This window comes from Myxocyprinus asiaticus, chromosome 44 (genome assembly GCF_019703515.2).
Source record: "Myxocyprinus asiaticus isolate MX2 ecotype Aquarium Trade chromosome 44, UBuf_Myxa_2, whole genome shotgun sequence".
NCBI lineage: Eukaryota > Metazoa > Chordata > Actinopteri > Cypriniformes > Catostomidae > Myxocyprinus > Myxocyprinus asiaticus.
This window is the reverse complement of record NC_059387.1, coordinates 30,669,407-30,694,723: the sequence shown is the minus strand read 5'-3', so window position 1 is coordinate 30,694,723 and position 25,317 is coordinate 30,669,407. Positions and strand designations below refer to the sequence as shown.

General features: G+C 37.7%; 1 protein-coding gene across 1 annotated transcript in view; it reads right to left on the bottom strand.

The window, feature by feature from the left end:
- Window positions 1-9,053: 9,053 nt before the first annotated feature.
- LOC127434641 (nuclear receptor-binding protein 2-like) overlaps window positions 9,054-25,317 on the bottom strand; it is a 35,800-nt gene continuing 19,536 nt past the window's right edge. Inside the window, exons 2-18 of the mRNA XM_051687526.1 lie at window positions 24,233-24,355; window positions 23,974-24,075; window positions 22,312-22,401; window positions 22,116-22,156; window positions 21,791-21,885; window positions 21,491-21,514; window positions 21,025-21,111; window positions 20,860-20,915; window positions 19,674-19,769; window positions 18,286-18,418; window positions 15,259-15,361; window positions 15,115-15,165; window positions 14,838-14,973; window positions 14,696-14,749; window positions 14,525-14,588; window positions 10,785-10,840; window positions 9,054-10,509 (exon numbers count right to left, since the gene is read on the bottom strand). Of these exons, the coding sequence (XP_051543486.1) occupies window positions 10,426-10,509; window positions 10,785-10,840; window positions 14,525-14,588; window positions 14,696-14,749; window positions 14,838-14,973; window positions 15,115-15,165; window positions 15,259-15,361; window positions 18,286-18,418; window positions 19,674-19,769; window positions 20,860-20,915; window positions 21,025-21,111; window positions 21,491-21,514; window positions 21,791-21,885; window positions 22,116-22,156; window positions 22,312-22,401; window positions 23,974-24,075; window positions 24,233-24,355 (1,395 nt within the window). The 3' untranslated portion in view covers window positions 9,054-10,425. The remainder of the gene's footprint in view (window positions 10,510-10,784; window positions 10,841-14,524; window positions 14,589-14,695; window positions 14,750-14,837; window positions 14,974-15,114; window positions 15,166-15,258; window positions 15,362-18,285; window positions 18,419-19,673; window positions 19,770-20,859; window positions 20,916-21,024; window positions 21,112-21,490; window positions 21,515-21,790; window positions 21,886-22,115; window positions 22,157-22,311; window positions 22,402-23,973; window positions 24,076-24,232; window positions 24,356-25,317) is intronic.

Genomic DNA, 25,317 nt, shown 5'->3' with positions numbered 1-25,317 from the left:
CATTTTATTTTATAGAAATTAATACTATTTTAAAAGATAGAGATTATTTCATTTTATCACAATATCAAATGAATGAATATAGGGGTATATTAACTAATTTAACTTCAGTTTAAGCATGTTGCTAATAATGCACAAACTCCATTTTTTCATCTTTAATATTGTTTTAAACATTCTTTGGGAACACTGTGGCAAAGTGGGACAATTTTACTATTCCTGGCACTTTTAATTATGATCCAAATGCCTTATTACACATTTATAGAAAGTTTTGGACGTCTCCTTGGTCAAAAGCAAAAATTAAGAAATAATAAATACTGGGGAAGAGGAATCTTTGAACACCCTTGTTTAAACCAAATCCCAGAATTTTTATTTATTTATTTATTTATTTTTTAAAGTGGGATGCTTCATTTTCCCCTCTTAAACTAGCTGCCTGTCCTTGAATATAGTTTATTGTAAGTATATATTTTATTTGCAAAATAGGCTTGCATAAAGATGAACATATCCACTTGTTAAATCAACTTAAAACAAATTCAAGTTGTTAATTGTCCTTAAAACATCTACTAAGATAAACCACTTGTAATGTTTTTAAATATTAGTGTATGCATTTTGTAATAATAATAACTAAAAAAAAAAAAAATCTGGAAAATATAAACACAGTTCAGTATTCGAATATACAGTAGTTTCATGCCTGCAACAGTGGATAGGCTGAAAGATTTATATAAAACCTCAGAAAGTATGCCCGTCCACAACACAAAGGTACAGGTCATAAAAAAGGGAAAAAATATGCTACATTCATTTGCATTTCATATTTATGCTAACTAAAGATTAGAATCTGATCAAGAGAACAAAATGAAATAATTAATTTTCCTTTCATTGCATTTAAACAGGTAAATTGACTACATTATGCACTGAACTGGTCTACACTGCCATTTATTGTTGCTATAAACTCATTAGCTTCTCTCTATATATGCTGTCCCACTTTATCAGTATCTCCCATCCCACTTTGCCAATATGCCTCTGGTAATGTAGGATAGATGAAAACTGGTTTTATATATATATATATATATATACATATACACTATATTGCCAAAAGTATTCGCTCATCTGCCTTTAGACGCATATGAACTTAAGTGACATCCCATTCTTAATCCATAGGGTTTAATATGGCGTTGGCCCACCCTTTGCAGCTATAACAGCTTCAACTCTTCTGGGAAGGCTTTCCACAAGGTTTAGGAGTGTGTTTATGGGAATTTTTGACCATTCTTCCAGAAGCGCATTTGTGAGGTCAGACACTGATGTTGGACGAGAAGGCCTGGCTTGCAGTCTTCGCTCTAATTCATCCCAAAGGTGCTCTATCGGGTTGAGGTCAGGACTCTGTGCAGGCCAGTCAAGTTCTTCCACACCAAACTCGCTCATCCATGTCTTTATGGACCTTGCTTTGTGCACTGGTGCGCAGTCATGTTGGAACAGGAAGGGACCATCCCCAAACTGTTCCCACAGAGTTGGGAGCATGGAATTGTCCAAAATCTCTTGGTATGCTGAAGCATTCAGAGTTCCTTTCACTGGAACTAAGGAGCCAAGCCCAGCTCCTGAAAAACAACCCCACACCATAATCCCCCCTCCACCAAACTTCACAGTTGGCACAATGCAGTCAGACAAGTACTGTTCTCCTGGCAACCGCCAAACCCAGACTCATCCATCAGATTGCCAGATGGAGAAGCGTGATTCGTCACTCCAGAGAACGCGTCTCCACTGCTCTAGAGTCCAGTGGCAGCGTGCTTTACACCACTGCATCTGACGCTTTGCATTGCACTTGGTGATGTATGGCTTGGATGCAGCTGCTCGGCCATGGAAACCCATTCCATGAAGCTCTCTACGCACTGTTCTTGAGCTAATCTGAAGGCCACATGAACTTTGGAGGTCTGTAGCGATTGACTCTGCAGAAAGTTGGCGACCTCTGCGCACTATGCGCCTCAGCATCCGTTGACCCCGCTCTGTCATTTTACTTGGCCTACCACTTCGTGGCTGAGTTGCTGTCATTCCCAATCGCTTCCACTTTGTTATAATACCACTGACAGTTGACTGTGGAATATTTAGTAGCGAGGAAATTTCACAACTGGACTTGTTGCACAGGTGGCATCCTAACACAGTACCACGCTGGAATTCACTGAGCTCCTGAGAGCGGCCCATTCTTTCACAAATGTTTGTAGAAGCAGTCTGCATGCCTAGGTGCTTCATTTTATACACCTGTGGCCATGGAAGTGATTGGAACACCTGAATTCAATTATTTGGATGGGTGAGCGAATACTTTTGGCAATATAGTGTATATTAAAATGATTGCAAATTACTTTCTAAATTCTTTCATATGCTTACACATCATAAATCATTTTATGTAACATTTACAAACATTAAGTTAACCTTAGCACAAAAATCAATAATTATTTTTCTATTAAGTTTAGTTGTATTAGGAGGTCTCTCTCATTCTAAGGCCACACACAATAATACTTTAATTTAATATCAAATGCAGATACGAAATCTTGGCAAACTCACTGAAAGCACAAGATCCTGTTGAACATACAGTACATACACTTGCATTGATCTGGTGATGACAAATTTCAAGAAGGCAACAGAGTTACATTCAACTATCTGTTCCATCAAACTGTATGTGTTATTATTCAGGTAAATTGATATAAAAATGTTGACAGTTTAACTAACTTTAATTAACATACTCTTTAATATTTTCTTTAAACTGTTGCTACCTTGACAATAGTTGCCCTGAATTAAAAAAAAAAAAAAAAAAAAAAATTACTGTAGAAGACAGTTTATTCAAAAGCAGTGGATTTCAACCCATGGGGCATGAGATTATTGGGATTTTGATTTTGACTGGAGTCTTTCGAATCTGTTCATCAAAGAGATTCATTCAGATTTGTTCAGTGATATCAATTAGTACAATTTCTGCAATTACATCTTTACGCCAGTAGGTGGCAACATATAGGGCCTAGGTGTAATGTAAATAGTGAGCCATTGAATTATTGGGTGCTTCTCATTTCCTAAATTGTGCATCCTCGTTTCCCCTCTCTTTCATCCTTGAGCCTGTGACCTGGAATCCAATGAAAGTCCACCATCATTAAGGATGTATCAATTCTCAAGTTTGCTTTCCTAGCTTCCTTTCCTCGTTTCCTAAAAGGGTGGAGCAAGGAAATGAGGAAAGGATGGATGGAAAGGAAACGAGGACGGAGGAATCAAAGCAAGATGTATTTGTAAAGATGTCATCCGTAAGTGCTTCCTATGCGAACGGCACATCCCACCGTCTGATGAGCACGAGAGCTGTGTTCACTGCCTGGGCCACGCCCACACACAAGCAGCTCTCATGGAGACAGACTGCCCTCACTGCGAGGGCATGGATCTCCGGACGTTACACTCTAGGATTGACCTTGTTCTGAGTAAAGATCCAGCCTCTCGTGCTCTCCCACCTGCCTCTTCTGTGTTAAGTCCTGAGGGACCACATGAGGAGGCACGGCGGGGCAGTAAGGTTGAGCTGGAAGAATTAGAGGAGGATCTCATGCCCTGAGATCAAGCCCTGCGAGCCTCCCAAACTTTTGATCTAACGTCCTCACTTGTGCAATATGCACGTGATGAGCTCCGGTCCTCTATTGGAGCACACAGCCTCATTACATTTGGCTGCTCTAACGATGAGGATGAAGCTGTCACTCGCAGCTTCAGGCGAGTGGTTCACAGAGGATGTTGCCGCCTCTTCCCCCAGCAAGGGTGAAGAACTTGCACACTCCACAGAAAAGGAGCTTCTTTGTGCTCTCGAGAGAGTGGTTGAAGAGCTTGGTCTTGAGTGGTCCCCTCCTGAACAGTCAGAAAATTCTTGCCTGGATGAATGGTTTGTACAAACCGGCCGTCGTCAACAGACGCGGTCCGAAGGAGTGCACCACTCCTCTAATTCTTCCAGATGCTGCCTTCCTCACTAAAGTGGACCATGCCGAGGAAAAAGGCTATTCAAACTTCCCCCAGTGGACCAGGCAGTCACAGATCACCTCTGCCATAATACTGCCATGGGATGGAAATCCCGCTCAGCCCCCAAGCCATGTCAACTGATGTCCGCACTGGCTGGAAGAGCTTATACAGCAGCAGGCCAAGCTAGTTCAGCACTCCACAGCATGTCGGTGCTCCAGGTTTTTCAAGCTAAGCTCCTCAAACAAATGGATGAGTAAAGCCCCGATCCAGAGCTGCTCAAAGAGCTCTGCACCGCTACAGATTTGGCACTGCGAGCCACGAAAGCTACTGCTCAGGCCATCGGCAAAGCGATGAGCAGCCTGGTGGTTCTGGACCGGCATGTCTGGCAACTCTAATGGAGATGTGTGACACAGTGAAAGCCACCCTCCTCAACACCCCGGTGTTGCCCGACGGTCTCTTTGGCAATGCCGTGGAAGGCTTTTTAGAGTGCTTCATCACGGTACAAAAGCAGTCTCAAGCAATGAAACATTTTCCAAAGAGAAGTAGCAATTTTCCTTTCCCTGCATGCTCCCGATCTAATTCTGGCCAGCGCCCGGCAAAGAATCCATTTCTCACTGCCCCAGCACAGCCGAAAGCTACTGCTGAGCCATTTGTGAAGCCACGCAAACTGTGGCCCAAGCGTAAGCAACCGTCATCTCAGTCAATCACAGGGCGCGAATTGCCCTATTGGTGTCAAAGCGCATTCAGCCAGAGGCATGGCCTCTTCATGGGCATGGACAAGCAGTGTCCTTACAGGACATATGTTTGGCAGCAGGATGGTCCTCACAAAAAACGTTTGTGAGGTTTTATAACCTGGATGTAGAGTCCATCTCTTCACAAGTACTCTCTGTATTGAGTGCTTCTTACTTTCAAGCGGGTGAACCCAAGCCCTTATTACGGGTCGGCTACCGACTATAATCAACACAGCCACCTGATTATATGCTGTTGAACTGCTTATTTTAAAGTCATAAGCCCTCCCATAAGAAATAAAACCTACTTTCCCAACCTTATTGTGAGAGGGTTAATAATCCATACTGTGTATATCTATATGGTTCATATAGATCCCAGACTACATTAGTTTCCATCTGGCATCCACCATGTGGGACTATTCACATACACTTCCATATGACTTATAAGTCTATCAGCCTGTGGCCTGTGACTCCTTATGAATATCTCTATTTAGTGTGATAACTCTGGAAGTGTAATGTCACGTAGTGCGGTGTGATGGGATACCATTCCCCATAGTGCTTACGGCTATGTTGAGTGAACTTAATCGATAGGGAACGTCTCCGGTTACACATGTAACCTCGGTTCCCTGAGATAAAGGGAGCGAGACATTGACAAAGCTGGCTGCACTACTACTTCAGAGTTTCACAATACAAGTGGCTCACTCTTGTCCCTCAATCATAAAATTCTGAAGAAATGGTGACTGAGCACCCACTTATATAGGCCAACTGCGTGCCTAAAGGAGTGGGGCTCAGACACCATTGCCAATCAGAAGATTGGTGTGAGGGTTTCAACAAGGGTTTCAACAAGGTCATCTAGAATGACTTCCCCATAGTGCTTACAGCAATGTCTCATTCCTTCATTTCATGTGTAACTGGAGACGTTTTCCATGCTTGCATCAAAGGCTTACACCTTACGTTCATTGACAGTGGAGGAGGATTTAAGAATAGCTGTGTAGGGTATTGAACCACAGATTGGCATGATGTTCTCTTAGAAACAGGTTCAACCGTCACAAAGAATTACATAGGAAGTGAAAGTCTGTATATTTTGTGTATGCGTATAGCGTGCATAACTTTAGTTGTATTATTTATAGTATGTATAGAACATATTACTGTATGCATTTAAATGCAGTTGGTTGAGTTGTAATGCACATACAGAGGACCATTAAAGGATCACAATACATAAAATGCAGTAATATGCTGTAAATCCTCATGAAATGGAAAGGCTGCAGGATTGCTCTTGGCAGTTAGTGGTGAACACACATGCCAACTTGCCAAGTAATCATAGGCATTCTGTCATGATGATGAGGGTGATGCAAATGTGATTTGTAACAAAGGAATATTACTATTGTTGCAACATATGCAAAAGCAGTTATTACACATATAATATATAGGGGAGACTGGGACTAGTTGTCAAACTTTTTACTCTTGTTACTATTTCTTAAGGTAGGATCATTTTTATTATTTTAGTTTGGAGGGAAAAAAATACAAAAAAAATATTTTAAACAATGTTGAACTAGCTGTTTGAAGCCAACATGCAAGTTGCAAAATTTCGGTGGAAAAGGGCTAGAGTCATCATTGTGTAGTTTAAATAAATATGATTGTAAATTGTGTATAAAAATGTATAAATAAGTAAATAATAATTATATTTAGAACCCCAGTGAGCAAGCCGAAGTGGCAATGTTGGTAACCTTGGTATATGAATCCCAAGGTTGAGACAGGGAAATGAATAGAAAAATATTAGCGTAGATGCCATTAAATTTATTGCAGATTTATAGATTATGAGAAGTATTTCCGGTTCTGGTAGACCTAACTAAAGCAGCCTAATTTGGAAAGTTGATGGAAAAATTAGGTGTATGCCTGGCTGAATAGATGAGTCTTTAGCCTAGACTTAAACTGAGTGAGTGTGTCTGAGTCCCGAACAGTGTTAGGAAGAATTTTGTGATCGTGGTAGGTCACTTAAGTACTGCGGAGCTAGACCATTCAAAGCTTTGTACGTCGTTAACAGAATTTAAAAATTAATATGAAATTTAACAGGTAACCAATGTAACGACAATAAAATGGCTAATATGATAATATTTCTTGGTTCTAGTTAGCACTCTGGCTGCTGCATTTTGAACCAATTGAAGTTTATTTATTGAACTAGCAGGACATCCTTCCAGTAATTCATTACAATAATCTAGTCTTGAGGTCATGAACGCATTAATTAATGTTTTAGCATCAGCAACAGAGAGCAAGTGTCATAACTTAGAAATATTTCTGAGGTGAAAGAATGCTGTTCTACAAACATTGGAAATGTTATTTTCAAAGGACAGATTGGTATCAAATATAACAACTATGTTCTTCGCTGTAGAAGACAACAGAACATCCATCACGAGTCAAATTATATTTTAGCGGCTTATTTTTAGAGGTTTTTGGTCCAATAATTAGTAACTCTGTTTTGTTGGAATTGAGTTGAAGGAAATTTCTGGCCATCCAATATTTGATTTCATTTAAACACTGCTAATTTGGAGAATTGTGAAATTTCGTCGGGTTTCAAAGAAATATAAAGTTGGGTAGTGTCGGCATAACAGTGGAAACTAATTCCAAGATTCCTGATAATATCTCCCAGGGGAAGCATATATAAGGAGAAGAGCAAAGGCCCTAAAACTGATCCCTGTGGCACTCCATAATTAAATATTGTTTGATTTTACAATTCCTTATTTACACAGACAAAATGTTAGCGGTCTGCTAAATAGGACCTAAACCATGCTAATGCAAGTCCACAAATGTCAACATAATTCTTAAGCCTATCCAAGAGAATGTCATGATCTGTGGCGTCGAAGGCAGCACTAAGGTCTAAAAGCACTAGAAGAGAGAGCCGCGATTAGATGATAAGAGCAAGTCATTTTTAACTCTGATGAGTGCAGTATCTGTCCTGTGATGGGGCCTGGACAGATACTGCACTGAAATTGTTCATATATATCATTTGTCTCTGTAGAAATTAACATAGTTGGGAGGACACTACCTTTTCTAGTATTTTTGACATAAATGGGAGATTTGAAATCCATCTATAATTAGCCAATTCTCCAGGATCAAGCTGTGGCTTCTTAATAAGCAGTTTGATAACTACCATTTTCAAGTTTCTTGGGACACGTCCAAAGGATAGCAAGAAGTTAATAACATTAACATTAGAAGAGGTTCTGAGATTACAGGGAATACCTTTTTTTGAGAGCTTAGTTGGTATTGGATCTAACTACTGTACATGTTGTTGCTTTTGATGTTTTGATAAGTTTTGTTAGCTCTTCATGATCTATGACAGTGAAGGATTGAAGTTGCTGGTGAGGAAAATTATGAGATACTATTTTCTGAGGTGCTGTGACAGACGACTGCATTATTCCAATTTTATTTCTGAAGATTTAAATTTTATCAGTAAAAAAATTCATGAAGTCATTACTATTGTGCTGCGACAGAATATCTGGTTCAGTCAATGCTTTATTCCTAACCAATTTAGCCACAGTACTGAATAAACACCCAGGATTGTTGTGGTTATTTTCTGTGAGTTTGCTAAACAATACTGACCTGGCAGTTTTTAGTGCCTCTCTATAGCTATCGACACTATCCTTCCATGCACCGCGAAATACATCTAATTTTTTATTCTTCCGCTGGAGACATTTTCCAAACTGCTCTCTTGAGAGCATGAGTGTGATCATTGTACCATGGTGTGGGGCTTTTTTCTTTAATTTTCTTTAATTGAAGGGGGGCAACACTGTCAAGAGTGCTAGAGAAGACTGTATTTATATTTTCTGTGATTACATCAAGTTCTTCTAGACTTTTTGGCTTACTGAGTATTTTAGATAAATCTGGAAGATTATTAGTAAAGCTATCTTTAGTGGCTGAAAGAATAGTTCTACCTGAACAATAATGTGGTGTAGATTGAGTAACATTAACTGATCGCAACAAACAAGAGATGAGGTAATAATCTGAGATGTCATCGCTCTGCGGCAGAATTTCTATAGTATCAGCATCAACTCCATATGACAGAATTAAATCTAGCGTATAGATATGGCGATGAGTTGGTCCTGTCACATTTTGTCTGACTCGAAGAGAGTTGAGAATATTGATAAATGCTAATCTCAATGTGTCATTTTCATTATCTGAATGTTGAAGTCACCAACAATTAAAGCTCTGTCCACAGTAACTACTAGATCTGATAGAAAATCTGCAAATTCACCAAGGAAATCAGAATTCGGCCCAGGTAATCTATATACTGTAGGAAGAGCAAAAGACAACAGAGATTTTTTATTTATATCTGACGATATTTATATAAATGATGACCATCTCATAATATCATGTTTTGAAATCAAACATTATTTGAAGAGGTATATTTACCTTTATTCATACTTAATGAAATGCTCATGACAAAGTGTATAGTTTCCCACAGAAATGTAGGTCTTAATGCATTCCACAAAAGTCATTACCAAAAACCATGTAGTCACACAGCATCCGTTCCATTGGTTTGGTTAGCTGGTTTGTCACACTTGTGATTCTGTATAAAATGAATCATTCATTTAAATTATGCCTGTTTAATCTTATGTTACACCAGTGAACAGCAACGTTTAAATAAGGCAATACATTCCTGTACATTTACTCCATGTAAAACACTCCAGCTGCATATTAAGACATTCTCGTGATAGCCGACAAGAGGACAATATGTTGCGGAGAAAACTACAAAACGTATATTCTTTTAATTGACAAACTACATCAGATAAAGCAATCTTTTGTAAGTCATCTAGTACAGGTTTATTTGGAGTGCATCCTAATAGACCTTTCAGTCTATTCCCATTTTAAAATAATTTTTTACCATACTTCAGTAGTGCATTTTCTCTTAGGCACATACTGCAAATGCTTCTTGCTTGATTTCACACATCACTGCGTTCTGAAACATGTCAGAATGCAATTCATCCAAATGCAGCTTCTTACAGTTTGAAGAGAATGTTGCTGAGCAAATTAAATTTAATTAAACTGTCGACAGTCATAGCTAGCTACCTGGAAAATAACAAGACATCCAGTTTACTTGCACTGAGAAGGGAACTCTATCACCCCCTTAAGGACTGAAGTTTGTGACTGCCACAGTAACGCAAGAACAAATGTTGCGTATGTACAAGCACTCTCATGGGTGTCTGTATATTTGCGTATATTGAGTATTTTTCTGGCGTAATTAACGTTTTTTAGTAGAATAGTGTTTAAGCTGCAAAGCAAAGACTGGCAATATTAGCAAAGTTGCTTTATCTACATTTTGTTTTACATATATCATCTATAAAACTTTCCACAGCATGCACCTCCTATACCACACGCAACTCTCTTCAATAGAGCGGGGAAAAGTTGTTATGTTGCCAACTTGCCCCTGAGCACTTCATGGGTTTGTGGGAAGGACAGTTCCTCCAAAAATGCCTGGAGGTGCTGGACAGGGACTCCGGGAGGTTAGTATATCCATCTAAGACTGGCATTCCTAGTGCCCAACTAACCTGATCACAAAAGCCAGTGTCATTATCTGTCAGCTCTCTTTCTCTCTTTTTTTTTTTTTAACCACAGGTTGCATTCATTATCTATTATACTGGCTGACAAACTGGATCCTTCTTTTCCATTCTATTTGCGGGCCTCCCTCTTGGGTTCCTTGGGCTTGTAAATGTCCATCGCCATGGCTACAGACCACTGTCGTTCATACTGTCGTTATGGCACTAGCAGGCCCATGGTGGCGGTTCAAGGCGTCGTCCAAGAACGCCACCATCTTGTCACCATCCTCCTGTGGAAATTGAAGGCAGAAATGGTGACTGGAAATGAAGTGAAACAGAAACATTATATGAGTGGTTTTCACGGTTTGCACGTAAAGTGTAGGAAATGATACTAAGATGCTTTAAGATGCTTAAAGGTGAAGAATACAATGAAAAAGAGCAATAAAACTGCCAGATAAATGTAGTATGTCTCAATCTGGATAAAATGCACAAATTAAAGGAGCAAATGAGTGCTTGCCAATGGTAAATATGCAGGCAGCAACCCAGTCTTTGCCTTTTGTCTTACCTCACTGATGAAGGCATAATGGATAAGTTCATTGACCAAATCTCTGGAACTATCAGCTGCAATGACAACATACTGTTTTAAAATGGAAACCAATCCCAAACACCATAAGATTATTACACAACAATGCCTGTGCAACAAAATGCTTCATGTTATTTCAAATCATCGATATTGTCAAGGCTGAGCCCATAAAAAAAATGAGATTTTGACAAACTTTAGGGTCTACTAGAGATGCACCTATCCGATACCTGGATCGGTATCAGCTTCGATACTGACATTTTTACCTGGATCGGGTATTGGCAGGTGCAGGTGCTGTTTTCTGAAGGAATTTACAGATAGTGACTGAGTGACACTGGCAGAGTAGATTCTCATTTTCACCTAGGGTTGCCACTTTTGGAGTTGTAGAATAAAGGACACTCTCTCAAAAGTTGTTGCCCTGTGTTAGTTGCGATGGCAGTTGTTGCTTGTGTGGACTTTTCAGATGGCCCCTTATCACACCCCCCAGTATTAGGAAGATTTAGCACAATGTGTGGACTTTTTAGATGGTCCCTTACCCGCATTATGCAACATTCACAAGGAATATCAAGGTTAAATTAACAATCTTGAATGATTTCGCCGTGACGCCATCTGACCAGCTTAAAATATGGGACAAATATGGGACACGACTTTTCATCTTTAAAAACGGGATGATCCCATATTTTTCGGGATGGGTGGCAACCCTATTTTCACCTCACAATAATGGTAAAATATAATTAATCTTTGAAATATGATTGTTGCTACTAACATTAAATCATCTTTTTATCTTTTAACTAAACTGTTGCTTGAGGTTAATTAATATGTTCGAAGTTAATATACACATAGATTTGCCAGTATTTATCTAACACTACATGTTTATGAGTGGGTAGAAGGGGGCCCCCCAAGAGCTTTGACTCAATTCAAACACTGCATAAAAGTAGTCCATATGTCTCGTGCATTTTATTCGAACCCATTGTACAAAGGGGCCTCAGTTTGTTCCTGAAAGGCAGCAGATGCCCTAGCCTCGCCCCCACCCTAATCCTAACCCAATGGAGTCTGTATGGCTGAGTACCCTCCCAGGAACAAACTGAGGCTGTTTTCTCCCATCGTGTTCCTGGTGCGGTCCTTCAAAATGAAAGTCCTAAGACATTACAACTGAAATGTATCACTACGGTAAAAAATAATTCAAATATTTACTATTATTATTATTATTTTACACATTACAATGACAAATTACATTTAACAAATTATAAAAAATAAAAAAAAGGAGTGAACAAAAAAGAGATCTGAAACCATTTACAAGTCCAGATGCAAGTTTTAAAAAACTAAATGTGTAAAGAGAACGGGCTTCTTTCTGCTGAAGACTTTCACTGGAATTACTGTAAATTTAGCTGATGGATCCAACAGACTAGTTAAGAATAAAGTTTTTCTTAAGAGGCTGCACATGTTTTCCAATTTATTTAAATTTTTCTCCCCTTTTCTCCCCAATTTTGGCATGCCCAATTCCCAATGCGCTCTAAGTCCTCGTGGTGGTGTAGTGACTCGCCTCAATCCGGGTGGCGGAGGACGAATCTCAGTTGCCTCCAAGTCTGAGACATCAATCCGCACATTTTATCACGTGGCTTGTTGAACGCATTACCGTGGAGACCTAGTGCATGTGGAGGCTCATGCTATTCTCCGTGGCATCCACGCACAACTCACCATGTGCCACACCGAGGGTGAGAACCACATTATAGTGACCACGAGGAGGTTAACCCAATGAGGAGACTCTACCCACCCAAGCAAATTGGTTGCTTAGGAAGCCTGACTGGAGTCACTCAGAACGCTCTGGATTCATACTTGTGACTCCAGGTGTGGTAGTCAGCGTCTTTACTTGCTGAGCTACCCAGGCTCCCATTGTTTTGCTATTTTTAATGAAATAATGTTTAGTTGGTTGTGAAGGTTTAGTTTCTTTACACATAAAAGAGTACTCACATTCGGTTCCACACACTGAGTTATAGATATTTAAAACTCATTAAGAAAAACTAAATTTATTAAGAAAAAAACAACATTGCTATTGGATCAGTATCGGCCAATACTGAGAGTTCCGGTATCGGAATCGTATTGGGAGAGAAAAAATGGTATCGCTAAATCCCTAGTGTCTACTAAACAGCAACAAGACTAAATGGAGAGCAAATGGAGACATCTGCTTGCAGTAAGTGTCCTGCTTCTCAGATTTTTCTCCTGAGAAAAAGCTCCCAGTAATCTCCCCAGTAATAATGTCAACAATGTATCATCTGTGATTTTATATTTGCCAAGACAACAAAGTCTGCAATTAAAAATTAAAGAAACAATCAAATTCTTCCATGATCAAATTATCTAAGCTATAATACACTGCAAAAATGTATTTTCTTACTGAGTGTTTTTTTTTTTTTTCTGAAAGAAATAAATAAAAATCTAAACACCCTTCGCTCTGCGATGCATACATGCGCAGAGTGCTAGATGGCGCTAGGAAGTGTAATCAAGCTTGAAATCATGATCACCATATGTCACGACTGCAGATGTCAAGATTTATAGCGAAAATTTGAAGTGAATTTGAGGTCTGTTCCTCACCCAAAACTGATTGGATCACTTCAGAAGCCACGGATTAAACCAGTGGAGTTGTATGGATAAATGTTATGCTGCCTTTATGTGTTTTTGGAGCCCATTGACTTGCATTGTTTGGACCTACAGAACTAAAAATCTTCATTTGTGTTCTGCGGAGAAAGAAAGTCATACACATCTGGGATAGCATGAGGGCGAGTAAATGTTGAGAGAATTTACATTTTTAGGTGAACTATCCCTTTAATACAAGCACATAACATACTATTGAGCAGAATAATTCTATTTTATTTTTCCTGAGGAATCTAACAAAATTGAGTGGGGCTTACGCTTAAAATAATAATAAAAAATATAAATAAAAAAAACCCTTTCGAATGAAGATGTTTTTTTATCCCACTGTCAAATAGTTTTTTTGTTTTGTCTTGTTAAAAGCATCAATGTTACAAAATTTTGTTAGATTTCTCTGAAAACAATATATGTAATTTTGCTTCTCAAGTAAAAAAATACTCAAAATGATTTTTTTTTTTTTATTTGCAGTGTATCCACATTAGCATTTAGAACTCTATACTATTACTATATATTTTTTTTTTTTTTTTTTTTTTTTTGGGGGGGATTTTACCCCTTTTTCTCCCAATTTGGAATGCCCAATTCCCAATGCGCTCTAAGTCCTCGTGGTGGCGTGGTGATTCGCCTCAGTTCGGGTGGTGGAGGACGAATCCCAGCTGCCTCCGCGTCTGAGACAGTCAACCCGCGCATCTTATCATGTGGCTTGTTGAGCGTGTTGCCACGGAGACATAGCGCGTGTGGAGGCTTCACGCCATCCACCGCGGCAACCACGCTCAATTCACCATGCGCCCCACCGAGAACAAACCACATTATAGCAACCACGAGGAGGTTACCCCATGTGACTCTACCCTCCCTAGCAACCGGGCCAATTTGGTTGCTTAGGAGACCTGGCTGGAGTCACTCAGCACACCCTGGGATTCGAACTAGCGAACTCCAGGGGTGGTAGCCAGCGTATTTTACCACTGAGCTACCCAGGCCCCCTTATTACTATATTTTTACGGTATAACATTTTTTATATATAAGAGGCTAGAGCTATGAAAGAGCAACATCTGAGTAATGTTCCTTTGGAAGGTTTCACTTACTTGGCATAATATCACAGCTGAGCTGTCGGTGGAGTTTATCATCTAGCTTTAAGAACAAGGTGAGCTGTGAAACACAGAGAGAAAACAATGAAAGCTTTCCATGTGTTTTTTTTCCCCAGAGTATTACAGATGTTACCATAAGTGTCCACAGGAACACAGCATAAAACTCACATGAGTTTTAGTCGTTTCTTCATTAAAATCCAGGTTACAGTGCATCTGTACCACCTAAAACATATCAAAGATAGCACAATAAGGTTATGTAAGAAATAATCAGAACTGAAGCAAAACATTGTAACTGAACTGAAGCGTATACCTTCCGGGTTTCTGCCTCTTGGGGTTCAGGGGTGGGCGTCTTCACTGTCTCCACCTGTTCTTGGGACATGGATAGGGCGCGGGGCACGGGATGTGGTCGAGTAGAGGCAAAGTTCATCAGCGGATAGATGCCATTTCTGAAAATCCCATCAGACAAATGATGATTGAAGTGAATTGATCCAAATGCTTTTAAATGATAATAATTCACCCCAACTTCTCAATAGATATATAGTGACATATTAGAAATATTCATTGTACATCCGATGGGCAATACTCACTTTACATCCTCTAAGAACTTGTCCAGCTCTAGAGGGGAGACATGAGAGTACCTGAAAGACAGGAGAGATCAAACAACATTATTTTATGAAGAAAAGAGAGAAGTATAAAAAAAATTAAGGTATTTTGTAACATGTGAGACTTACTTGAGCTGAACGCAAGGACGATCTTTGTGAATTATCTCTGCCATGATGCCGTTTGGGTCGAATGATTTGGTCTTCTCCTCTACACAGTTCTCTGGGAGCATGTCTTTAAAACCAAGACAGTTTATAAGAAGAGTTGTAAGTGCTAAATTCTGCATAACACTGAAAAGGTGAGATTCTTTGTTAAAACAACATTTTACCTTAAGATATAAGTTGTAAAAGTTTTGTTTTATTTGTAAAATCATTAAAAAAAAAAAAATGTCTACAATTCCATACAGTACAGATTAGAATAAATGTCACTTAGGTATTCTGTTGCATATAATTTGCATTTAAAACACATTTTTGCATTCAGCAATAAACTTTAAAAAAAAATTGTCGAACAGTATTTTTATTTTATGAAGGCTAGAGTCATATCGGTCTTAAAGGAATATTCCGGGTTAAATACAAGTTAAGCTTAATCAACAGCATTTGTGGCAAAATGTTGATTACCACAAACATTTATTTTGAATCGTACCTGCTTTTCTTTAAAAAAAGCAAAAATCAAGGTTACAGTGAGGCACTTACAATAGAAGTGAATGGGGGCCAATTTTTGTAGGGTTTAAAGGCAGAAATGTGAAGCTTATTGTGACGAGGAGGAGGGCGTGGCCGGACCGTGAGGATGCACGCCTGGCGCTGAGTTGCCTAATCAGCGGGAGAGGGATAAAGGAAGAGCCGGGGATGCCAGGGAGAGAGAGTGAGAGTTTTATGTCTGTGTGTTTTATGACATGTTTAAGTTCCTTTGTGTCATTAAAAGTTTCCGTTGACTGCTCAGCCGGTTCCCGCCTCCTCCTTTCCCTTAAGCAGAGACCTTGCTCGTTACACTTATAATTTTATAAAAGCACTTACATTAATTATTCTGTTAAAACTAATATATTATTTGAGCTGTAAAGTTGTTTTAATCGTAATTTTTACAGACTTTTAGGGTTTTAGGGTTTGTTAACATTACATCGTCATGGTAATGAAGTTGTAAAATTGACCATAACTTTACACAGACAAGGTAAGGAAGTGATTTTATCACACTAAAATCATGTTTACATGCATACTGTTTATGTCTTGTGCCTATACTTTTGAAAAGTAAGTATTTTAACGTTCAAATATTGGCCCCCATTCACTTCCATTGTAAGTTTCTCACTGGAACCCAGATTTTCTTTTAAGAAAAGGAGGAACAAATCAAAATAAATTTTTGTAGAAACAAATACTATGCCACAAATGCTGTCGATTGAGCCTAACTTGTACTGAACCCAGAATATTCCTTTAAGAGACAAAAGCTGTTTTATTCTACATATGGTGCTGGATGCACATTCATGGGAGAATGTGCACATATGTTGAGATCATATGACCAGCCGAATATTACACGCTTTATCTCAATTCCACCCCACCCATGTAATTGGACACTTTCAACTGCAGAATAAATTATCCGTGGCTGACTTAAATAGCGTTTATGACATTGGTAACTCAGAACTTCTGTTTTTGTACACTGCTGCACCTACTCCACTAGATGTCAGCGAACAAATTGAAATTTTCCTCAGTGCACCTTTAAATTAAATTGTCGATTTAACACGTTAATTCAGTGAGAAAATTATATACAAAATGAGGTGTTAAAAAATTAATGCAATTAATCATGCCACCTGACCGTAATAAGGAATTTTCCTACCATCTGAGAAATTCAAGCTTGAAGTACCACCTTTGTATTTTTATGAGTCTCAGTCAGCAGGGGGCATTAAGTGCAACTCCAGCTGTACAGGCAACAAACCACACCTACTGACATGAGACAGCACAAGATGAGGACACATTCTTGCGTCTTCTTCAATTCTGGACACATCGCAACTCTGAATGCAGGGGTCTCGAGATGTGTTTTTCTAAGTTTCAAATTGTTTAACTTGACACAGCATCTTAAAAATGCTGTTTATGACACGACATAACCGAAGCGAGACTCTCCAAAATCATCCATCTGGCGATTTGTACATAGATGTGCCCTTAGAAAAGCCCTTATAATAAATATATTTCGGAGAGACTGATGAATTCAATTGCAAAATGGATTGCTGTGGACTGCAGGCAAATGACTGGCTTATGTTCAATGATATGGAAACAAACAATATATTGTACTCTAAAGACTTTTTGTGTGTTGCCAAACCAGTGCTTTACTCGTGTGCCACAACAATGTATTTTAATTATCTGAATTATTATATACAGTACTGTGCAAAAGTTTTAGGCACTTGTGAAAAATGTTGCATAGTGAGGATGTCTTCAAAAATAATGACATAAATAGTTTTCATTTATCACTTAATGTCAAACAAAGTCCAGTAAACATTTAAAAGCTAAATCAATATTTGGTGTGACCACCTTTGCCTTTAAAACAGCACCAATTCTGTATTCCTATTCCATTAAAGGTGCACTCAGTAACTTTGGTCTTTGTGTCATATTGGACTTACAGTGACACCTAGTGGCTTGGATGCAGCATCATTTAAAATGAATAGTTTTCAGATTCAGATGCCATTGAAGAAATGTAGTTTTCACAGTCAGCCATGATTACTTTAATCAATGAGTCAAAGTGTCCAATAGCAGGATGGTTACTGAGATTAAGTGAGTAGTATTCGGCTGGTCATGTGATTCTGACATGGCAGCCCTCATGTGCGGACCCTCTCCATGTAGAATAAAACAGCTTTTATAAGGTTACTGATATGACTGGAGTCTTTATTTTAATGTGAGTAGTCATGATTTCCTACATATATTGCTAAAATACAATTTATGTCTTTAGGAGTTACATTTTTTAATGAGAAAAAATTACTGAGTGCACCTTTATGTATTGTATTTTATGGAATGGTTTTGCTGAAGTAGCAATAATGGAACATGGACATAAAAGGGAATCACTCAGTCAGGATAGATGAAACCTCTGTCTAAAATAGCTCTTTACTCTTCAATATTTTAGCAGATTTTTTGGAGTAGTTGCAGTTTCACATGTTTTTTTAAATCACTTCCGATCATACTTACATTGGTTGTTGATGAGGCAGTGTGCTGCGAGCAGTTTCAGCGAATGCACTTCAAACAACACGCGATGAAACAGCAGGTCATGTGCAGTTGGGCGGAGTCTGGGGTTATGACGCACACATGACTGGGTAAACTCCTGTTGAACATGGAAGAGCATAATGGGAACAGGAAGATTGGGTTACAATATTAAGAGTTGGATTTTTACATTTCCTCAAGAAAATGTAATTGGTTTTTGTCTGTGCAATCTGCACAGATGGGTGTCGTTATGCAATTGCTAGGATATTATGGGAGGTTGCTAGGTGGTTGCTTACTGGCCCAAGTCAAAAGACCCCATCTCCAAGTCTCTATGATATTCTGGTCCCTAAATACACTGATCAGCCACAACATTAAAATCACCTGCCTAATATTGTGTAGGTCCCCCTCATGCTGCCAAAACTGCACCAACTCGCATCTCAGAATAGCATTCTGAGATTATATTTTTCTCACCACAATTATACAGAGAGGTTATCTGAGTTACCGTAGACTTTGTCAGTTCGAACCAGTCTGGCCATTCTCTGTTGACCTCTCTCATCAACAAGGTGTTTCCATCCACAGAACTGCTGCTCATCATTTTTTTTTTTTTTTTTTTTTGGCACCATGCGGAGTAGATTCTAGAGACTGTTGTGTGTGAAACTCTCACTCAATACTCAATACTCAAACCAGCCCATCTGGCACCAACAATCATGCAACGCTCCGTATCACTGAGATCACATTTTTCCCCATTCTGATGGTTGATGTGAACATTAACTGAGGCTCCTGACCCGTATCTGCATGATTTTATGCACTGCACTGCTGCCACGATTGGCTGATTAGATAATCGCATGGATGATTGTTGGTGCCAGACGGGCTGGTTTGACTATTTCTGTAATTGCTGATCTCCTGGAATTTTAACACACAACAGTCTCTAGAATTTACTCTGAATGGTGCCAAAAACAAAAAAACATCCAGTGAGGGACAGTTATGTGGATGGAAACGCCATGTTCATGAGAGAGGTCAACAGAGAATGGCCAGACTGGTTCGAACTGATAAAGTCTACGGTAACTCAGATAACCTCTCTGTATAATTGTGGTGAGAAGAATAGCTAATAGCTAAGAATGCTATTCTGAGATGCAGGTTGGCGCTGTTTTGGCGGCACGATGGGGACCTACACAATATTCGGCAGGTGGTTTTAATGTTGTGGCTGATCTGTGTATGTCTCATTTCCCTCCTTAAATGTAAGTCTATGTAGTTTTTAATTCTGATCAGTTAGAAAAGTAAGTATATTTCACAAGAAAAGTCATTCCTCTCTATCATGCCTGTGTGAGCAAAACATGAAACCCTGAGAAGTATTGATATCATGTATGCACACATACCCTCATGAGTGGGTCCTCCAGTGATTGTCCAGCATTGGTTATAGCCTCCTTAGACACAACAGAATCCCCATTGGCTTGGATCTCCAACACAGCCATCTAGAGAAACAGTATATCGGTAATCCATATATGGGTGATTCTTCAGTTTAGGGCAGTTTAATGTCCAGGGGTTGACTTTTTTAAAAAGAACAGATTTCAACTTTTTATTTTTATTTTTTTTTTTTTTGTTACATGAAGGTCACATTAAAACTGACTTTTAAAACTTTTTTACCATGCCTTCATAATTTTTTGCTACTTTTTTATGGATATAGATTTGACTGTTTTAGCATATATTAAAACTATGAAAATCCATGATATAAATACAAATTATTACATGTTTAAAAGGATGATAATCTAATCACAGAGTGAGATGAGCACAAACAATTTAAACATTTATTGTGTGAAAATTATTTCTAGAACTTTTTTGCAAAAATTATGACTGTCCCACAGTTGTGGTGTCATTTCCACCACAAAGTAAAGAAAAATCAAGGTAAATATCACTTGTGAGCAGAATATTTTTATGGGCATCATTTCAAATCCTGAAGTAATTTTTGCCAAAGTACGCAAAAAGTTTGAAAATATTATTTAATTAATTATTTAATCTTTAGGATACTTTGATGAGATTACTCTAAGCAAGACAAAAGAGTTGACAATTTTATTTAAAAAAAACATATTTCCATCACTGTCATTTCCACCACAAAATTCTAAAGGAAAATTCCAGGTTCAATACAAGTTAAACTCAATCGACAGCATTTGTCGCATAATGTTGATTACCCCAAAAAATAATCTGGACTCGTCCCTCATTTTCTTTAAAAAAAGCAAAAATGGAGGTTACAGTGAGACACTTACAATGGAAGTGAATGGGGGCCAATTTTTGGAGGGTTTAATAGCAAAAATGTGAAGCTTGTAATTCTATAAAAGTACTTACATTTATTCTTCTATTAAAACGCGTGCATCATTTGGGCTGTAAAGTTGTTTAAATCATTGTTTTCACATATTTTTTTACAGGATTTTACTTTTTAGAAATTCACAGGGCTGAAAATGCCTGAAGTTGAAGAAACACCCATAAATATCATTGCCTGAGTAAGATGACTTCTTTCAGTTCAATAAAAAGCTGTATGGTCAGGTCATGCTGTGTTAGTGATCTCACCTCCAAAGCACAAATCCCAAAGGAAAAGATGTCAATGGCATAGTCATCCTCGCATGCTAAGGAGAAAGAAGGAAATATATGAAATATATAAATACATTGCTATAAAACTATATATTCTGCACAAACATCGAGTCAAAAACAAAGTAAAGAACTGGCCACACTCACAGCCATACTCTGGAGAGAAGAAGTGTAAGTTTCTCTTATCATCTCGATGTTGGTGTATCTTGCCATGGACGCCGCCCTCTGGGAACACTGGGTAAGATCAACGATCAGAGAGGGTCAAAGTGAAATCTCGCTCTCAAACAAATACATTGTTCTAGCTTTTTTCCAACTCTAATACATTACTATAAAGGCTTTTATGCAAATAAATGGCTTTATTGGTTTAAAAACTATGTTATATTTCATTAGAAAATTTATATTAGAATATTAAATATTTAATTTTAAATGTATATTATTTTTTATTATTAATGATATAATATTTATTATTATTTTCAAGAGAATTTTTTTTATTTTTTATCAACATGTGCTGCATAATGGTAAATTGATACCTATTACCGGTACATATTCAGTAAAATCTAAAAAAAATTAAAAAATATATATTAAAAAATAATAATAATAATCTTACTCTTACCATTCACAAAGAGTCGGTGCCAAACTACAGGGACAGACAGAATGGACAGAAAGAAATTATGTGATTTATACAGATTGTGTTGTTCCATTTTATCTATATGCAAAGTGCCCCTCACCTCATTTTTTATGTGAGTTTGTCATTTGTGTGAGCAAAAATGATAGTGGTTCAAACACATACTGGTCCACTTCTCAGTAAAAATAATATATTGTGGTTTTTAACTTTATCAGGAAGGTAATCCTGAATTTACATGCATTTTTACGGCCCTTCATTCCAAAATTCTATTTTTAAGAAAACATGTACCTGATCCAATTTTAATGAGGCCGTTATGCTGAATGAAGATGGTGTCACAGGTGAGGTTGCCGTGAATTACTGGAGGATCACAGGAGTGAAGGTAACTGACGGACAGAAGAGTGTGCACCATCAGTATCATTTCTGCATGCTGCATGCATTTTAACCCTGTTGAAAAGACCAGCATTGTGGGGTCACCTAAATACTGTATGTTATGTTTTGGATGTTGGACCAGCATGGAAATTCAATCTAGTCAAAGCTGGTCTTTTCACCTGGGAATGCACAAATTTTAATGTTTGAACACACATGCAATGTAGTGTGTCTAAGATGATCTCACCTTAGGGCAGACAGAATCTGTGTGCACCAGCGTTTCCATGCCTGAAATACAGCAATAAATTCAAAATTCACACAGAAATATCACAATTACAAATTCTGCAAATGTTATGGGCAAAACAAAGAACAATGACAGTGTTTGTACGTGGCATACAAAATCTAATTAATTCATTATTAATGAAATCATATGGAAGGCTGACCTTGACATTCATGGTCTTGTGGTTTTTCTTGGTCTTCTTAAGGAACTGTTTCAGGCTGCCAGAGGACATGTACTCTGTGATGAACACAACCTGTGAGGTGAAGAGGTTAAAAGTAGAATGGGGTGAATCAAAGTGCAATCAAAGTGATTATGTGTACATGTTCAGTGTAATGGCTTTGTCGGCATTATCCCAAATGTTCAAAGTTGTTAAAATAATAATTATAATAAAATAATCTAGTTTAAATTGATTTATATTTTGGCTATCATATATTATTTTCTTATATATATTTGTATATATTCTTATATTACATTCTTAATGTCCTTAACCCTTTTACACTTATCAATAGAGAATCCCTTTCCATCTGTGTGGGTCAAATTTGACCCGAAACATCAAATGTGGAACCCCTATATTTTTTTAAAGCAATGTAATAACACTATGTTCATATTATCACAGGTTATGCATTGTATATATATTTATACATTATAAAAATACACAATTATTTGTCAAATTGAAGCATTTTATTTTTTGTGTGTGTGTCAGATTTTGCATTGATTCTCCGATATGCTGTCAAACCCGACCATGTTGCCACAGTCAAATCTAACTGTGTTACAAAGAAAAGAAGGAGTGCACATGTTTGTGTTATGGTTAGGTTAAGGGGTAGTGTTAGGAAAATATCATTAGCCTGATATGAAATCAATGGAAGTCTATGAGATGTCCTCACTAAAACAGTATATCCAAAAATGCCTGTGTGTGTACATGTGTTTTTTCTGCATTGTGGATATTTTATAGTCTCACCTCTTCATTTATGTGTGTGCGTGTATTCTGCATTATGACTGATTTATTGATTTTTATTTGACAAATAAAAATAAAAAAAGCTCTGTGTTTTAGTCTCACCCATTCATTTCCTATGAAGTGTCAAATTTGTCCTGAATAGTAGGAACTGGGGACAGTTTGATTAAACCACCTAAACTCGAATCCAGTCCAAATTTTTTGGGGGGCGTTCAGGTGTCAAGTTCAGGAAAAGTAACCAAGCCTTGTACTGCTCAGATTAAGGAAACCGTTTTCACTAAAAAAACTAAAATTATTCAGTCAAAAATGACCCAGACAGTGATTAACGGTTAAAAGATTTGTATGTTGTTTTCTAACCAGTGTTGGTTAAGAAAAAAAAAGTCTACTCCACTACAAATGACTAATTACTTTAATGATTACTTCATAAAAAAAGTTTTTGCTTTGCCACTCAACAAATTCAAATCTCCTTGTTTATTGTCGCACATCCTTCAGCTGTCACAGAAACGCAAACAGTCACATTTTAAATGTATTATACATAATATTATTTTAGAAATATGTGTAACCCAAGTAATTTAATTACTTTAACTAAAAGTAATCAAATCTGATTAAAAGAATGTACATGTACTGCATAGTTAATTGTCCCCAGAAGTGAGCTAAATCTGACAATCCTCACTTTGGGACATTCTCATTTGGAAAAATTATCCATTTAAAACAATTAAATTATATATTTTTTTTGTTCTAAAAATGCAAATGTTTTCATTATGGGTTAGGGTTTTGGTGTGGCTTTGGGTTAGTCTATAGTAATTAGAATTAGCTTTGTATAAAAACAATAGAAGTCTATGATATGTCCCCATTCAGGTGTTTGTATGTTACCCGAGCGTGGTTATCTCCAATGTCCAGCCAGTATTTGTGAAATTTCACAATGTTGGGATGGTCAACCTGCATCAGATTCTCAAACATCTCCTTCATTTTGTCCTTTACGAATAAACACACACAAATAGACAGAATAAAATCAGAACACAATCAAATTTCATGTTAATCATTTTAACTATTATTTACAACATTTACAAAATAACATCACAATATTTCTAGAAACGGTTTCTTTTTAGCACATGCAAGCATACACACACACCTCCACTGTCTTGAAGACCTTCTTGTCAAGGAAGAGAACTTCGTTCCACACCACCTCTACACCCTCTTCAGTGTCCATGGCCAGAGAGGCTCTCTCCACTCCAGGAACATTCCCCTGACTCACCTGCAGGGGGTGACAAACAAACTTTTCACAACACTTATTGCACTTTTCATGTCACAATGACTGACCGGTCTAAAGGTGACTCTCAAAATACATAATTTAGGGAAAAGAGCAAACACACATAGTGGGGTTAAAAAATATGAGTCTGACTCAAAATCTAAATATACCTAGAAAAAAAACAGTATCAGAAAACAAAGCTTTATTAAACAGAAAAACATAGAATGAATAAGAAATATTTAAGATTTCTAGGTCACTAATTAAGTGATTTAAAAGGACAATTAAAATGGCACTTCATGACAAAAATGTTACTGTCCCCTGTCGAAGGATATCAATTTGCTTCAAGCAGAAGTGCTTTATAAATGTTCTTAATAAACTAACATTTTAATAAAAACTGGTGTGCTTAATATATGTTTATTAAAAATGTAAAGCAATAAGGCACATGAGGCCATGGTATTCTGTAAATATATTCACGGCTAAAAAGTGACACAACTGAATCAAAATACATCTTTGAGAATTTCTATTAATAGAGCACAGAGAGAGACAACTGAATTAGGATTTGGTACAATGCCAGAGAGACATAAAAAGAAGGTTTATGCCAAGAGAGAGGATAATGGGTGAAGAGATGACAACAGAAAGAAAGACAGAAAAGTGTTAGAGAGAAGACCAAACACTGAGACATTTTTGTTCTTGAAAGAAATGGATGCTTCTCTTCCCCTCGGATGCATTAAATTGATCAAAAACACTACATTATACATTAGTAATTCAGCAAAGTTTTATATCATAGGAGTGGTGGTGGTGTAGTGGGCTAAAGCACATAACTGGTAATCAGAAGGTTGCTGGTTCAATCCCCACAGCAAGCACCACTGTGTTCTTGAGCAAGGCAATTAACTCCAGGTTGCTCCAAGGGGATTGTCCCTGTAATAAGTGCACTGTAATTCACTTTGGATAAAAGCAAATGCATAAAT